Source organism: Ruditapes philippinarum, unplaced genomic scaffold (assembly GCF_026571515.1).
Source record: "Ruditapes philippinarum isolate M1 unplaced genomic scaffold, ASM2657151v2 ctg5760_1_1_1_1, whole genome shotgun sequence".
Lineage (NCBI taxonomy): Eukaryota > Metazoa > Mollusca > Bivalvia > Venerida > Veneridae > Ruditapes > Ruditapes philippinarum.
In genome coordinates, this window is record NW_026860347.1 from 69213 (window position 1) to 87557 (window position 18345).

General features: G+C 37.3%; 1 protein-coding gene across 1 annotated transcript in view; it reads left to right on the forward strand.

Moving 5' to 3' along the window:
• The window catches only part of LOC132759722 (uncharacterized), a 52726-nt gene that overhangs the window by 23602 nt on the left and 10779 nt on the right, over positions 1-18345 (forward strand). Inside the window, exons 8-9 of the mRNA XM_060751541.1 lie at positions 13319-13474; positions 13665-13796. Of these exons, the coding sequence (XP_060607524.1) occupies positions 13319-13474; positions 13665-13796 (288 nt within the window). The remainder of the gene's footprint in view (positions 1-13318; positions 13475-13664; positions 13797-18345) is intronic.

Consider the following 18345-nt stretch of genomic DNA (forward strand, 5'->3'; position numbering starts at 1 on the left):
TGAGCGCTCACTTTAAGATATGTCCGTGCCACCTCGTGCGCTCTTAACATGTGATCACGTATATCTTGCACATGCTCAACTTCTGATTTTGGTTCATTATGCAGGGCATATCCATGAACTAAATCCACAGGCATTCTCACCTCCCTACCAAGGCACATAAGGTTTGGCGTGAGCTTTGTCGACTCATTTGGAGCTGACCTATAAGCACCAGCGAGGCACCCAAGGTACTTGTCCCACTCATCTTGCTCAACTAGGTATGCTTTAACCATCTTTATCAGGCTCCGGTTAAATCGTTCACACTGTCCATTGGCCTTCGGATTCCGTGGCGTGGTCCGCGTTTTCCGCACCTCAAACAGGCGGCAAAGTTCCTTAAAGATTTTGCTTTCGAATGTCGCACCTAAGTCCGAGTGGATTGAAAGCGGACATCCCCACCTAGCAATGAACTCATTTGCAATCTTCAATGCGCAAACATCAGCCTGCTGAGAAGGAACCGGAAACACCTCGGCGTACTTCGTGAAGTGATCAGTGAGCACCATAACATATCGGTTGCCATTTTCGGTTATCGGCAAAGGACCCATAAAGTCGATGGCAAGCACGTCCCAGGGAGCACCACTTGGTAGATGACCCATTGGAGCCTTTGGCGTCTTCTTTGGATCTGCATTGGCAGCACAAATATCACAACCCCTGACAAAGAGCTTGACATCATCTTTGAGTTGATACCAGTAATAGCCTTGTAAGATTCTATGTTTGGTCTTCTTGGTACCAAGGTGACCTGCTAATAAATTGTCATGAGCCTGCTTCAGCACTTGTTTTTTCATCAAACTCGGGACTATTAACTGTATATATATGTCTGTGCCATTTTGCTTCTCAAACTTTTTGCACAAAACCCCCTCATACAGCACTAATGAGTCCCAGATCATCACATAATGTCTGGCTGCAGGGCTTTCAGACTCCATTTGTGAAATGCCTGGTTTTGTATTTGCCTTCATTGCCTTATATACTGTCGCGATGTCTGGGTCATTTTCCTGTTGCTTTGCGACCTCTTGTGCACTGGTCGCTTCTGTCCATGGCACGTGCCTTTCTACCTTCTTGTTAACCGTAGCCCTGATCTGCGCCATGGACGTGTCCGGCTTTTGAGATATGCTTTCCTGTTCAACTTTATCGCCGAGTGGCTCACCTGTCACCCCTGGCCATGACAACTCCATTAGATCTGCCCGCCTTCGGCATTTACTGCAAGGCCCGCACTTTAATGGCTCACTAGTATCAATTTCGCTGCAAGTGCATGCCCTTGGATCTTCGCATCTGGATAGTGCATCGCAATGTGATTGAAGTCGACCAGGTCTGTACTGGATCGAAAACTGGTACGCGGCGAGTATCTCTATCCACCTTGCGATTTTCCCGCTTGGTTCCTTCAGGCTAAACAACCATACTAGGGCTTGGTGGTCGCTTCTCACGATAAATTTCCTACCTAGCAAGTATTGCCTGAAATACTGAATGTAATACACTACAGCAAGCAACTCCTTTTCCGTTACGCAATAATTTCGCTCTGCTTTGTTCATTGACCTGCTGGCATAGGCGATGACTCTCTCACGACCAGACTGCACCTGTGACAACACTCCTCCCAGCCCAAATCCCGACGCATCAACATCTAGGTAAAAGTCTCCTCCTTCATTTAAAGGGTAGCCCATGATGTCAGCGCCAATGAGCTTTGCCTTTAAAGTTTCAAAGGCCATTTGGCACTCAGAGGTCCAATTGAACACTGTGTCTTTCTTAGTTAACTCTGTCAACGGCTTGGCCATCTTCGCAAAGTCTTTAATAAACCGCCTGTAATAAGACGCGGTCGCGACAAACTGCTTTACTTGTTTCGCAGTTGATGGCGTAGGCCAGTCTGCAACTTTTGCGACATTTGTCCGGTCAGGTCTCACGCCATCCTTAGACACTATATGACCAAGGAAGGTTACTTCGGTCTGAAGCAGATGGCATTTCTCCGGACGAAGCTTCAACCCCGCATTATTTATTCTTGAAAGAACCGTATCAACACGACACATATGTTCATCAAAGCTGGCACTGTAGACAATAATGTCATCGACATACACAAGACAGGTTTGCCATTGAAGGTCTTTCAGTACCAATTCCATTGTCCTTTGGAAAGTACTGCTGCTGTTGCTTAAGCCGAACGGCATCCTGGTCATCTCAAACAGTCCATACTTGCACGTAAAGGCGGTCTTGGGAATATCTTCCTTCTTGAGGGGGATCTGAAAGTAACCCGAGGTCAAGTCAAAATAACTGAAGAGGCTCATGCCTGCCACTGCATCCAGGCAGTCCTGGACTCTAGGCAGTGGAAAGGCATCTTGCTTGACAAGTGCGTTAACCTTTCTATAATCCACGCATGGACGAACAGCACCAGACTTCTTGCGCACGAATACGATTGGGCTTGCCCAAGGCGAAGTGCTTTTCCGGATGACGCCTTTCTTTAGCAAGTCCTCAACTGCGGCCTTTTCTTCAGCAGCAAACGCCAAGGGCACACGTCTTGGTCTCTGCTTAACTGGCGCTGCGTCACCCGTGTCAATGGAATGTTCGACCAATGATGTAACTCCCAAGTCCCATTCATCCTTAGAAAATGTACCACTATGCTTGCACAGGAGGTTCTTAACCTGAACCTTCTCATAAGTGCTCTTGCCTTTTGTCGCCTTCTCATATAGGCTCAACAGGTGGACTGGTACATCACCTATATTCACCATCTCGGCATTGGCCCTAACACCCGGATTACTGTTCCCCTTCGGACCCACTCTTCGAACTCTATTTAGGTTTTCTTCCTCGTCATCATGCTCTCTCTCGGCTAACACACTCACTATCCTCTCGATTTGCTCAGCCTCGCCAATACAAGCATCCTGCTTCAAAGTTACATCTACCGGAAAAGGATTCATTATTCGCACCTTACAAGTGGGACCGCTATTTATATCGATCAGTGTAGAGGCCATCAGTAAATTATACCGCTCTTTGAAATTTTCATTTGGTTCAACTAGATACTCGCAGTTCCTCAGTAAATCATCATACTCGAGCCTCTCGACAAAAACATCAACTATTGTCTCAGCTCTACCCGGAAGGCTTATATCATCGGCCACGGTCACTCGCCTAGGCCCTTTCATCCCACCAATCTTTTGGCATGGTATTTCTACCCCATCAATAATTATCAGGCCTTTACTCAAGAGAAGGTCAGCCGGTCCCTTCTCTCCACCCATGAGAATGTCAAACCCAAGAAGCGCATCATCCTCGATGTCAGCCACGACAACCTCATGAGTAAGCTCGTAACTGCCGAGCTTCAAAGTAAATTCCGCCTTTCCGAACTCTGCTATCGGTAAGCCATTTGCCCCGCGAAGGTTACCAGATTTAGTTAACTTGGGCCTCACGCCCTCATCCATAGCCTCGAACACCCTCGACGATATCACAGTCCTGACAGCCCCTGTGTCCGCTGTGAACAGGATGTTAACCCCTTGTATGGATCCATTAACATACAATCCTTCACTTAACCTTCGCTTCGCAGTCCTATTTTTCCTCCCTAACTTTACTTTATCCTCAGCTTCTCCCATGCCCCCCATACTATTATGGCCTTCAATCTCTAATTGGACCGCCTCCCGGCCACCGGGGCTGGTCCCTTGAAGTTTAAATCCACTTTATTACCCGAACCATTTTGACCCTTTGACCTTCACTTGTTTTCGCATTATGTGAAGGTTCAACATTTAACCTTGGTCTCTTTTGAGGGCAGTTCCTCGCATAGTGCCCCATGGCATGACAGAAATAACACTCCACTGAGTTACTATTTCGGGGTAACTGGTCTCTTTTAGGCTGCTGAGCTGCAGATCTACCTGTCCCTTCCAACCTATCGAGTCTTTCCAAAATGCTAGCCAACAACTCTTCTTGCTTATTTTGGACTTGCCGACTACTGCTACTGCTTGGTTGACTTCTGTCGCTTTCAGTAGGAGGTCTAGACCATGGCACTACTTTCTCCGGAACCCTACAAAGACTCTCGCTCGGACTTCCAAAGTCGATATCTGAGTCCTCGCTTTTCTGTATTGCACGCCTCGCAGCCCTATATTTCCTGTCAGAGCCTACACTGTTCCGTGTCTGCACAAAATTGACAACATGGTATACCGCTTCGTCAATTGTTTCGGGCTCCTTATGGAATTCGATTTCGAACCGTACCTCTTCATCGCGAAGTCCATCAAGAAACCTCCTGACTAGGTCTTCATCCCTGGTTCGCCTATCGCGATACCCATGAGCTTTATCGTAAAGCATTTTCAGGTCAGCTGCATAATCTTCGGCAGTCTCTCCTGACTTCTGATTTCTACGACTAAATTTGGCAGCAAACGATCGAGTAGTTTCAACGACACGAAATCTATTGTTCATCTCTCTAACAAGCTCTTCATAGTCATTTATAAGGTGTCTCGGTAACTGTCCGTATAAGAATTGGGCGGCTTGACCCTCCATGCGGGGCAATAACTGGTCCAACCTGTCTTCGTTACCCCATCCAAACCTATCTGCTATGGCCTCAAACCTCGCTATCCAGACCTGCCAGTCCTCTTTTCCTGTAAATGATGGAATCTTGACTGTATCTGGCATCCTAGATCTAGACGCATACCTCCTATCTGACCGAATCATATTTTCCCTCGCGTAAGGTCTTCTGGGAGCAACATTCATCATGGGCTCCGCCGAGTTGAAATTAAAATCATACCCATAACTTCTTGGTTCAGCTCTCCCAGAGGGATAATGATGATCATTCCAAGTATTACGGTCTTGGCGCCTATGAGGCTCGTAATCTCCTCGACCTGGATCGGTTTGTCGATGAATAGAAGTGGGGACTTCATTTTGCTGAGCTGGGTGCTTCAAGTTCTTAAGTTCGACGACCACCTCTTTCAACACCCCTGCTATTTCATTAAACATCCTATCAGACCCTGCCTGATACTGATCAGTTGCGACAAATGGCGAAGTATTTGCCGCAGCATCTGTATATCTAGATGCGCCTGGATTTGTCGCCTGTCCTTCATATGGCCGAATTGTTAAAGACCCCTCTTCGTCGGACAATGTTCGTAAACTGCTCGCTCTAGACAATCCGCTATGGGTTGACCCCTCATGATCTTGCCGTCGGAAAAATACCTCCCCTTCACTATCCCCTGGTATGTAATTTTCCATCATACCAAGCTCTTGCGTGCGGTTTGTATCACTGGATCCTTTAAAAATCAAGGATCCCACTTCTGACACCAAAAATATGTTACGCGCTAGCGGTCCTGGCGTCCGGATGGCCTTGGTATTGTATAGCACAATATACTATAGACAATGTAATGTCCGGATGAATGAGTGTGTGAGTGCTTGACCTTGATACCAGCTCCACTTATTAAAAATATGCTACGTGCTAGCGGTCCTTGCGTCCGGATGGCCTTGGTATTGCAAAATACACTATGCTATAGACAATGTAGTGTCCGGATGACTGAGTGTGTGAGTGCTCGACCTTGGTATCAGCTCCACTTATACTGCTCAGTTCACCAGGCTGGTTATCCCAATGCTCCGAGTCCCTTGCAATATTGTCAGGATACAGGACTTAGGCTTCAGGGTGAAGGGCAAACAAATGGGCTATGGACTTCAGTACTCAATAAAAGGGGGGGGGAAGGTCTCAACCAGTATGGGTAAATAAGAATTAAAATCTATTTTTGTACACAATGACAAAAGACAAGTGATAAAGTATAATCAATTTAATTTCTGTTAAATCTAAAGCAATCAGAACATGCTCATAAATAAATGCTTTAACAACTTAATTAAAACTCATTAAATTATCTACCAACCTAATGCTAACCACTATATTTACTGAAATGCTAAACCCTTGTGCAAGTATTTGAATAACTTATAATTTACTGTTCACTGTATATAGAACCTACAAGCCTCAAACTCATATGGCAAGATAATAAATGATTTAAAATGCACAAGTTTACTTAAAGATATTTAGAAAAACTATTATTACTTATCAATGAGAAATCTACAAAAACATTACAAGATTTCTCTTACAAAAATATTACTTTGAAGATATAAAATCTTTTATTAAGCCAAGAAAAATGTACTATAAATAATTTTTGTCTAGTGTCTATTCGCTATTTTGTTAAGTCACACTAACCTTTTAGAAAAATAAATGCTTTAAAATGCTCTTAAAATATATAGCTAGAATCTACTAGAGTAACGGGTGCCCAGGCCGAAAAAAATATCTGAAGTCCCAGAACGCAGCAAGACGTCTGGTATTTATACAAAACTGAGTGCTACCGATGTAGCATGCAACAAAATGATGCATAAATGCATCATTCTTGTAGCATAACACAAGAACGCATCAATGCAGCATTAATGACGTAGCAAAAGCGCGCATCTACTGCAGCAGTGATGCAAACTTAAAATCTCGAATAAACATACCGAGTAGACACTAAAAATAATGATAGAAATGTAAGACAAAAATAATTACATGATATGGACGTTTTCTACAGTTTAACAAGCTGGCCATAGCTATCTATTCTCAAATCAAGACAATATAAACGATACGGAAAAAATATCCTTAGTGCACCGGCGTCCGTAGCAATACAACCGGAAGTTGTCATAACAAAATGGCCGCCTCCTGTACAACAACAATGTGCCAGTAATTACAAATTAAATCAATAAATTAGGAAGGTTTAACATGGATTTTAAGCAAGTTACTTCACACAATAAAAGAAAACATGTGTTATTAACGATTTAAACTGGATTTCTCACAAATACATCACGGACTAGGATAAACGGAGCAGCAAAAGTGAAAATACAAACTGTTTACATTTTGAACGGAGACAGTGCGATGTAAAAACTAAGAAATCCTGGCAAAACGCATAGATAAGGCAAGTTGAGCTGAATATTTAAACAGTCCAACTGTCTTGATTTATACGGGAAGCCAGTGAAAGCTGCAAAACTATTTGTTGTTACAAAAAGAAAAAAAAAATAACAAAAGGTCACAGAATAGATGAAAATCACCAGGTAAGTATCAGTTACCATTAAATACCGGGGCACTACAATATCTCTTATAGTTTTATAGTTATGTCACTGACAATGTTCAAAGTGTAAAAAAACAAAAACAAAAACAAAGGGCAGTAACTCAAAATATTAAGCAAGGCAGAGTTAAGATTCTTTTGTACTGCACTTCTACCTCATGAGATCTGTCTACCTACAAAGTTCACGTTGATATTTCTTATAGATTAAGAGTAATTTTCCGAAAAAAGTTCAAAAGTGTACAAATGAACAAATAGCAATAACTCTAAAATTAGGCAAGACAGAGTTATGGTTCTTTAGCACTGTATTTTAAGCAATGAAATATATATACCTAAAAGGTTTCATGTTTATATCTCTTTAAATTTCAGAGTTATGTCCCGGACAAAGTTCAAAATTAAAACATAAACAAAGCGCAATTACTCTAAAATTAGACAAGATATAGTTATGGTTCTTATGCAATTACTCCAAAATTAGGCAGGACAGAGTTATGATTCTTTAGACTGCACTTAAACACAATGAGATCTATTTACCTACAAAGTTTCATGTTGATATATCTTATAGTTTCAGAGTTATGTCCCGGACCAAGTTCAAAGTGTAAAAATAAACAAGTCCCATATTTCCAAAGGGCATGGCAGAGTTACGGTTCTTCTGCACTGCACATCTACTCAATGAGATCTTCCTACCTACAAAGTTTCATGTTGATACCTTTTGTTGTTTCAAAGTTATGTCCCGGACAAGAATAGCGGACGGGCGGAAAGACAAACGGACGAATACATTGACGACTATATGCTCACCCTTCGGGGAGCATAACAATTTATGGCCTTGATCTCCAAGGGTGACCTTGACCTTTGAGGTGGGGGTCTGGGTGTTGCGCATGACCTGTACTTTTAATATTGTAAACAGTTGTGCCAAGTTATCTTAAAATTATTTTATTGATACAAGACTAGACCATATTAAAAGCTTTGGCCCCCAAGTAAGACCTTGACTTTGAAGGCAGGGGTCAAGTTGTTGAACATAACCTCCTATTATTGTGAACATTTGTGCCAAAAAGAAGACACAAAATATATCCTTTAAAAGACCATGCTGTGACATTGACCTTGGAGGTAGGGGTCGGCATATTATTAATGACAAGTAATTTTGATTTCCCTTGATCCATGAAAAAATTATGAACTGGACTCAAAATATACCCTATGACAGACCATGTTATGATTTGACCTCAAAGTGTGACATTGACCTTGGAAACATGACACTACGTCTCATAATTGTGAACATTTATGCCAAATATTTTCAAAATCCCATGATAGATGAGAAAGTTATTATAGTTTAAACTATTGAATATAGGGATTCGGGTGATACGCGTGACACATTGTCTTATTATGAAAAACATTTCTGCCAAGTAATTTAAAATTCCTTTGATAAATGACTAAATTATGGACCGGACACGAAAGTTTGACGGACGGACGGACCAATGAACGGAGCCTTTCCTATATCCAACTTTTTTCCGAATTTTTCGAAAATGCGGGGACATTAAAATTAATGAATGAATGAAATTAAACTTCAATTCTTTAAAAGTATCGAATGTATATATCTTAAACGCATTGAAATATCTATTTTGTTTTGAGAACTAGTTTGATCCGACAAATTCAGTGTAAACTCCTCCATCGTAAACCTCATTATGCACCAAGTGCAAATGTACGAACAAGTCAAAGTGTTTATTCATTGACGAGGTAATAAAACAATACGCGAACGATTCGCCCTAATTTGGTGACGATTCTCATCACATTTATTTAAACATTTTATATTTAATTTGGTAAAGAAGAAAACATATAGTTTAGGTATTTCTTGCTTTTTTGTATACTTTTTATAAATTACAATTGATTATGAGATGGAATATGAAAAATATCAGTTTAACAGAATTTACAATTACTCGTTCCGTTTGTATCATTTTCATTTATCTTTTAGAGTAATAAGTAATGAATTAGGTTTATGTTCTTTATACGTAATAATAGTTTGATTTGTGATAATTGTTACTCAAAACAGATTGTTATACAGTGTTGAAAGTTTATATGAATGCTAAAGTATATATTTTGTCATTTTCTAAATATTTGTAAAAAAAGCTTAGGGCCTTAAACTAACATAAGATGTAGTGTTTCAACGCATACCACCACTGGAAAACTTATCTTTATCAGCAAATACAAAGAATATATATCTAACGTAAACATTCCTGTAGGAAACTTATTAAAAACATGATACTATGATGATTACTGAAGCTGGGCGAAACGTCACTGAACTGAGGGCGAACTGTTATCAGTTTTAATATTGTAAAAGCAACAGTTAAAATGGTCAATTTCTGTTCTTTAAGATAAAGATAGGGAACATTTAAATGCACAAATATAGAAAAAGAATTAATGTTATTATTTCTTAATTTTGATAATTTGAAGGACGTCTTCAATGATTATATTGAAGTAGGGCGAATCGTCACTTATCTAGGGTGAATCCTTCAAAACCTGGGTTATTTGGGGAATACAATGATAGGATATAATTGCTCTAGTTGCAGACCGTCGACTTTAGAAATACGTCCTATATATAGAAGCCAAGCTTTTATGTGATGTTGAGAAGTGCTTTCAACTTCTATTTACAGTGTCAAATACATATAAATTTTCTTATAGTAAACGTACCATTGATTAAGTAGATTAAGAAATGATTAATGTTTATATGGTGATCAACTTAATCAATGAAACAAATTATATTACAAAAACACTTGACGAAACGGACACAGCTTTAACAACTTATAGTCAACCAACATCATATAAAAGCTGGGCTTCTATATTTATTGGTGACTGCTCAAGTAAATGGCGAAGCTTGAAAAATAATATATACAACTGATGTCAGTACAAAATCAGTTATGTGAACAAATTAAAACAGTGCAAACAATGACACCTTACGTCTATGTTAATGACACCTTACGTCTATGTCGTCGCTATCAACATGCACACAATTCATTATAATAAAAAGAAGCTATTAAAAAAAGCCTTAGTTTTATGAAGTCGGCCGAACCTACACTCCCTTAGAAAAAGAAAGTTAAGTTTGACCCGAGAAAATAATTTGTTGGAACAAGTTGTACGGCCAAGAAATTTGAGAAGTAATCAATTGAAAATTTGATTAAATAATGGCCGGAGGGTAATTATCTATTCAGAACTCGTCCGTCTTTGATTTGTATTGATGTCTTGAATAAACTGGATCATAGATTTAAAAAACAAAACTATTTCTGTGAGTAAAATCTAGTTCTTTCCAAGTTCACATGTATTAAACAGTTATATTTACTATTGAGCGGAAACTATTTTCACATTCAAGGTCACCGTTACCGTGACCTTCACGCTTCTGCTAAAAGAGGGTGAACATCCTATGAAATGCGAAGACTGTTGGTCTAATGGTTCACTAGTTTTGGAGCGGAAACGAAGCAGGTAACCAGTTGACCAACATTTCCAAAACAAGACATTCCCTGTTTATGTCGCCATAAAGGGATCACTTCTCCGTTGCTGTCTTTCGGTCGGTCTGCCCGTCCGTTACAAAACTTGTCCGGACATCTCAGTAAATACTAGTGCAATTTCATCGAAACGTTACTAGAATGATCAGCACTAAGTCTAGTTGTGCATGTCGTCGGCATTTGCAATGATTTTTTGGGTCAGAGTTATGGATCTTTAATAATTTTTACTATTTCTAAGTTTTGTCTAGAGTACATCTCTTATACTACTAAAGTAATTTAAATGAACCCTTACATGATTGATTGTTACCTTAAGTACTTGCGCATGTTAAACGGGTTTACCGGGTGAACAATCTTTAGGTGAGCACATAAACAAAAAAAAAACGCGTTTTGCCTGTTAATGATTTGTGTTGCTTCTACTCCACAGCTCTGACATGCAATTGGCTGTCATTAGACGACACGTGTGATCACTGATCGCATTTCTCTTAGAAAAGGGAAATTTTAAATATGGTAATTACATTTTCTTTCACTTACAAAATCCCTAAAACCCTAATTACATGTCATGGTTCAGTGACATTAATATGTAACTTATCAGATGAACACATCTGCGGATGTTTCTAATTCAACATTTAGCCATTTTATATTAAATGTTTATTCTGCTTAAGCTGGTACTATGGGGCGTTGGCGGAAGCTTGTACTTATCAGTTCCGATCAGGAACAGGTTCAATCTAACAGAGTCAGCAACATTATCAATTTTACCGCTTTGAAGGTTCTTCAAGAATTCTTTATTTCTCTCTTTTTATGCCCCCGCCATATCAAGGCTGGGGCATATAGTGCTACTCTGTTCCGTCATTCCGTCATCATTACTTTCCGTTCATTATCTTAGTAACGGTTGCACACATTCAACTCAAATTTGACATATGGATATCTCATATTAAATTACAGGTCAAGTTCGAATTTGGTTATGGTCTGATGATTTTTGACAAAGTTATGCCCTTTGAAGATACTTTCAGTTTCCGTTCATTATCTCCCCAACCACATTTGACATATGGATACGTTAAAGGAATGCGCAGGTCAACTTCATATTTGGTCATGGTTCAATGATTTTTGGCAGAGTTATGCCCCTTACTTTGAAAATAATATGAAATTATCAGTTTCCCGTTCATTATCTTACCAACAGTATTAAACATTCAACTCAAATTTGACATATGGATATGTCGAAGAAATGCACAAAGTTCCAATTTGGTCATGGTTCGATGATTTTTGGCAGAGTCATGCCCCTTTCACTTTGAAAATAATATGACATTTTCAGTTTCCGTTTATTATTTCCCAAACGGTATTACACATTTAACTTAAATTTGAATTATGGATACGTCAAAAGAATGCGCAGGTCAAGCTCAAGTTTGGCATCTACATAACTGGTATTAATCATGTCCCTTAGGTCAATGTTGGCTCATTGAGTTTTTATAGTTTTGTAATACTTGTAGGAGAAAACATACAGTCTTATTTGGTGAAACTTCAATACCAGGAGCTACAATATTTAGCACGTAGCATTATCTTGCGAAATCTGTTAAATTGATATTAATCGTACTCGATTTTGCGAAACAACAAAGGATAGCGCTTAGATATTTGGCATTTATCACACCAATTTGTAGATTTCTATAATTTTAAAGTGATATAAATCATGACCATTAGGTCATAATTCGTCCTACCCCGGAATCACTTGCATTTGATAGACTAAGATAGAGAAAAACGCATCTTATATTTTTGTGGATAAATTCTTTGCCACAATATTTGGCATAAAGCATTGACAAGTATGACGGAAAATGCTTTATTGCTTAAGTAAAACCCCTTGGACAAATGTTTGATAAAGAATATTTTATTTTTAAGATACTATTATAAGAATTGGCTTTTGAACGTTTATTTGAGATAAGAGATTGTTGATTTGAGATATTAATGTAAGAAATAAGAGAAAGGTTTAAGAATATAAATTTTTGTTTGTTTGACAGTTAGTGTGAATAGAGTAATTGCTTCTTGAAATATATATTTTGGATAATTCAAGAATTAGTTTTAGATTGTTATTTTGCACTTTATTATTTCTGGAATAATATTATTTTTTATAAGTTGATATCTTATCAAAAAGTTAAGATACCACAAGAAAAAATTATATTTGAATATTTCAAATCATTCCGGATAAGTATCCCAAGAAAAAATATATATTTGCTTTTGAGAATATTGTGATTTTATTTTGTAATTATAGAATAATAATCAAACGCTCGATACACGCTGTACAAGTAGACCGTAGTAAATATATTGTGAATTATGCATTTAGGGTAAACATTCCTTTGTTTTGGAAGTCATATAGTGTCATCATTTGTAAGAAAAGTTTCTTCCCTAATTGAAACGCCTTTGTGGTGCCCTTAAAATGTGCATATTTGTTTTTGAAATCACGTCACCACAGCATAAACTACATAGTTACGTGATAATGTGCTGTCAGGCACGAAATAACGCTTAAATAGATATATATATATATATATATATATATATTATATATATATATATATATATATATATATATATATATATATATATATATATATATATATATATATATATATATATATATATATATATATATATATATATAGATGTAAAAAGGTTGAGCAATATTGTTTCAAATAATGGTATCCTTTTTTCTGCAGATAAACTTGATTATGAAAAGTAGTGACGCAAATACAATACTATACAGATATAGGGTCTGATTTTAAGGTTATTATTTTTCAGGCTTCATCTGAGACGGAATCAGGATCATCTGAGATGGAATCAAAAGCATTTAAGAGAAACCTTTTATTTGAATTATATTATGCACAAAAGGAAGCAGCAAGATTCCTTGAACTTGCATATTTGGCATTGAAAGAAGACCCAATATTAGCACGAAAGGTATAACAAGTTATTACTGTTATTTCTACTTAAGTCATTCAAGCTCCTGTTTTAAAAATAATTCAAAACGTTCATTTTAATAAGTTGTTTGAGCCAGTCTTTGGTGGTTGTTACTTTTGTCGATAGTTCAATTATTAAACAAGCATAATTTGGTCTAGTTTTTTACTTTGATTTATAAAATATATTTAAGGTTCGAAAAACTGCAGATGATGCTCAAAATCAGCATATGAGGACGCATGGTTTGATGATTGGCTACCAAGATACTGCTATGCATGTAGTTAAATCCATGATGCCACTTTTTAAGAAGGCCCTTGAAAAAAAGGTAGTAATGTTTATTTATTTTATTTATATAAATTTCTATATGAAATATAAATGTTACTTGAGTTCCAATACCACAACATAAGTTTTCCTTTTTCTGTTTTAACAATTATTTGGGTATTACATTTTCCGTATCTTACCTTATTTATTTCTCATCAGTGCTGTTTTGGCGCGTAAGGACTGTAAAAAGTCAATCAAAGACTTTGATGTTTTCGGTTCTAGAAGATCGTTCAGCACATTTTTGTATGTATTTGGTATCTCAAATATTTGCTATCTGATCTGTTTTGAGTTAAGTGATTTAAGTATTCGTACTTCAATACTGCACAATTGTCCTAAAGATATGTTTCCAAAATTTAAAATGTATCGTTTAAAAGTTGTGTCATTTAAATGCAGGCTTAATAATATGAGATCTCCATCCTCAAAAACATTATATAGTTTAAAGAAATCTAAATGACACTTCAAAATGTTCATATTTTAACATTCTTGCTATGAAAACTACCAGTTTTCTTCGCTAATGGAATTAACATTCTTTTTAATATACTACGGAATTCCTTCATCGATTTAAAGCTCACAAGAGACGAAGGCTCAGGGTGAGCTATTAGTATCAAAGGGGGATGCTCCGGCGTCCGTCGTCCGTCGTCCGTCGTCATGCATCAACAATCGTCTTCTTCTCTGAATCTACTAAGCAGATTTACTTCATATTTGGTCTGTAGCATCCTTGTGACAGTCACACTTGAATTTGCTCAAGTCATTCCAATTGGCCCCTTTATAGGGGTCAGCAGAGCTAAAAATAGAAAAACCTTTAAACATCTTCTTCTACAGAACTAATGGATGGAAAGAAGACCCTCTCAAGTTTTAGGGGCCGCTTAAGCTAAAAATAGAAATACATTTAAATGTCTATTTCTACAGAACAAATGAATGGATGATCACCAAACTTTGTCTGTAGCATTCTTGGGTAGTCCTTTATCAAGTTTGCTCATATTAATTTTATTGGCCCCTTATAGGGGTCTCTAGGGCTAAAAATAGAAAAACCTTTAAACATTTTCTTCTACAGAACTAATGGATGGATGATCACCAAACTTTGTCTGTAGCTATCTTGGGTAGTCTTTTATCAAGTTTGCTCATATGAATATGATTGGCCCTTTTAGGGGCCGCTAAAGCTAAAAATAGAAAAACCTTTAAACGTCTATTTCTACAGAACTAATTAATGGATGATCACCAAACTTTGTCTGTAGCTTTCTTGGGTAGTCTTTTATCAAGTTTGCTCATATGAATTTTATTGTCCCTTTTAGGGGTCGCTAAAGCTAAATATAGAAAAACCTTTAAACGTCTATTTCTACAGAACTAATTAATGGATGATCACCAAACTTTGTCTGTAGCATTCTTAGGTAGTCTTTTATCAAGTTTGCCAATATTATTTTGATTGGCCCCTTTTAGGGGTCTCTAGGGCTAAAAATAGAAAAACCTTTAAACATTCTCTCCTACAGAACTAATTGATGGATGATCACCAAACTTTGTCTGTAGCATTCTCGGGTAGTGTTTTATCAAGTTTGCTCATATTATTTGATTGGCCCCTTTTAAGGGTCTCTATAGCTAAAAATAGAAATACTGTTAAAAGTCTATTTCTAGAGAACTAATTGATGGATGATCACCAAACTTTGTCTGTAGCATTCTTTGGTAGTTTTTTTTATCAAATATGAAAAACAAGATCAACAAGGAAAGGCGGCGTTCAATGAACGCAACCCCCATATGACCGTTTGCTGATATAAATTTGATTGGCCCTTTCTAGGGGCCGATTACGCTTAAAATAGAAATACCTTTAAATGTCTATTTCTACAGAACTAATGGATGGATGATCACCAAACTTTGTCTGAAGCATTGTTGGGTAGTCTTTTATCAGGTTTGCTCATATTATTTTAATTGGCCCCTTTTAGGGCCCGCTAAAATTAAAAATAGATATGCATTTAGACGTCTATTGCTACAGAACTAATTGATGGATGATCACCAAACTTTGTCTGTAGCATTATTGGGTAGTCTTTTATTAAGTTTGCTCATATTAATTTCGAAAAGCCCCTTTTAGGGGCCGCTAAAATTAAAAATAGAAATACGTTCAAACATCATCTCCTGCAGAACTAATTAATGGATGATCACCAAACTTTGTCTGTAGCATTTTTGGGTAATCTTTTATCAAGTTTGCTCATATTAATTTAATTGGCCTTTTTTAGGGGCCGCTAAAGCTAAAAATAGAAAAACCTTTTTAAAAACATCTTCTACTTCAGAACCAATTGATGGATGATCACCAAACTTTGTCTGTAGCATTCTTCGGTACTCTTTTATCAAGTTTGCTTATATTTATTTGATTAGCCCCTTGTAGGGGCCACTAAAGCTAAAAATAGAAAAAAAACCTTTAAACATCTTCTCCTACAGAACTAATTGATGGATGATCACCAAACTTTGTCTGTAGCATTCTCGGGCAGTGTTTTATCAAGTTTGCTCATATTAATTTGATTGGCCCCTTTTAAGGGTCTCTATAGCTAAAAATAGAAATACTGTTAAAAGTCTAATTCTAGAGAACTAATTGATGGATGATCACCAAACTTTGTCTGTAGCATTCTTTGGTAGTTTTTTTATCAAGTTTGCTCATATAAATTTGATTGGCCCTTTCTAGGGGCCGATTACGCTAAAAATAGAAATACCTTTAAATGTCTATTTCTACAGAACTAATGGATGGATGATCACCAAACTTTGTCTGAAGCATTGTTGGGTAGTCTTTTATCAAGTTTGCTCATATTATTTAAATTGGCCCCTTTTAGGGCCTGCTAAAATTAAAAATAGATATGCATTTAGACGTCTATTGCTACAGAACTAATTGATGGATGATCACCAAACTTTGTCTGTAGCATTATTGGGTAGTCGCTTATTAAGTTTGCTCATATTAATTTCGAATAGCCCCCTTTAGGGGCCGCTAAAATTAAAAATAGAAATACGTTCAAACTTTATCTCCTGCAGAACTAATTAATGGATGATCACCAAACTTTGTCTGTAGCATTTTTGGGTAATCTTTTATCAAGTTTGCTCATATTAATTTAATTGGCCTTTTTTAGGGGCCGCTAAAGCTAAAAATAGAAAAACCTTTAAACATCTTCTACTTCAGAACCAATTGATGGATGATCACCAAACTTTGTCTGTAGCATTCTTTGGTACTCTTTTATCAAGTTTGCTTATATTTATTTGATTAGCCCCTTGTAGGGGCCACTAAAGCTAAAAATAGAAAAAACCTTGGAACATCATTCCTACTGAAATAATTGATGGATGATCACCAAACTTTGTAGCATTCTTAGGTAGTCTTTTATCAAGTTTGCTCATATTAATTTGATTAGCCCCGTTTAAGCTAAAGCTTAAATACCCCAGGTCATGGGATTTCTTCAAGTTATTATTGTATTATTTGGACATTTATTCTATGCTCAAATTTAAAATTAGAATATATTGACATACCAACACTGAAAAGCACTTGTTTCTGGTGAGCGACTCAGGGCCATCATGGCCCTTTTGTTTAATTGTACCACATGATTGTACAGAACAATATCGCGACCTGCGATCCGGAACGCAGGGAATCTGCAATCGAATCAAACATAGAGGGGCACAAATAGAATGCTTTGGTTGGGATATTTGTGGAAATTTGTGGCACTAAAATTATTATTTGTCGATTTACACTTTAGCCTGAAATATGATTAGGGCCTACTCAGACAAACATTAATGTTCTACTCCGGGTGAACCTGATACCCGGATACCGGGCTTTTTCCGAACCATTGTTGTAACACGTGATCACGTTGAGTGAGTTATCTTCTCCTATTTTTATTGGCTATGACATTAGTAACGTAGCAGATAATGTAGAGAAGAAACACGATGTATTGACGCTTTTGTCAACATTTTTTCTTGAATTAAGAAGTCAGTAATAATGGTTTTACAAATTAAACTTACCATTATTTACCGTTTAATTGAAATGTTATTTCACTTTCTTTCTTCATTTTAGCATCTAGGGATCAGTAGCTTTAAGCACGTTTATTTGCTAATTTTGAAACCACACGGTTTAATACGGCACATTGGAACCATGCGTCGCTTTTAATGGAATGGCTCGAACGTAATACATTGAAGGTTTTCTAAATACCAACGTATGAACACATCCTCAGATGATCTTTTTTTCCAAATATCATGTATAAATGTAAAATACTACTTTAGCAGATGGTAGGATTGTGGACGGTAGCATGCACGTAGCACTATCGTTCATGAATAGATTTTATCTAACCGAGCCTACAGCATCGTTCAATTTTGCCGTTTTGGGTATTCTTGTAGGATTCCGTTTGATCGCATCAATGTTGTTTGAAGCCTAAACTTTCAATCACAGATTTTATACTTTTAATCCTTGAAAATCTTTCTGCACGACATTACTGTTGTTTTTATAGTGTTCCTATTTCATCTCTTTCTTGTTTGTTTGTCCGAGTATTCCTACTCGAATGCTGAATAACCACTATTAGGAGTGCAACCTGCTTTTA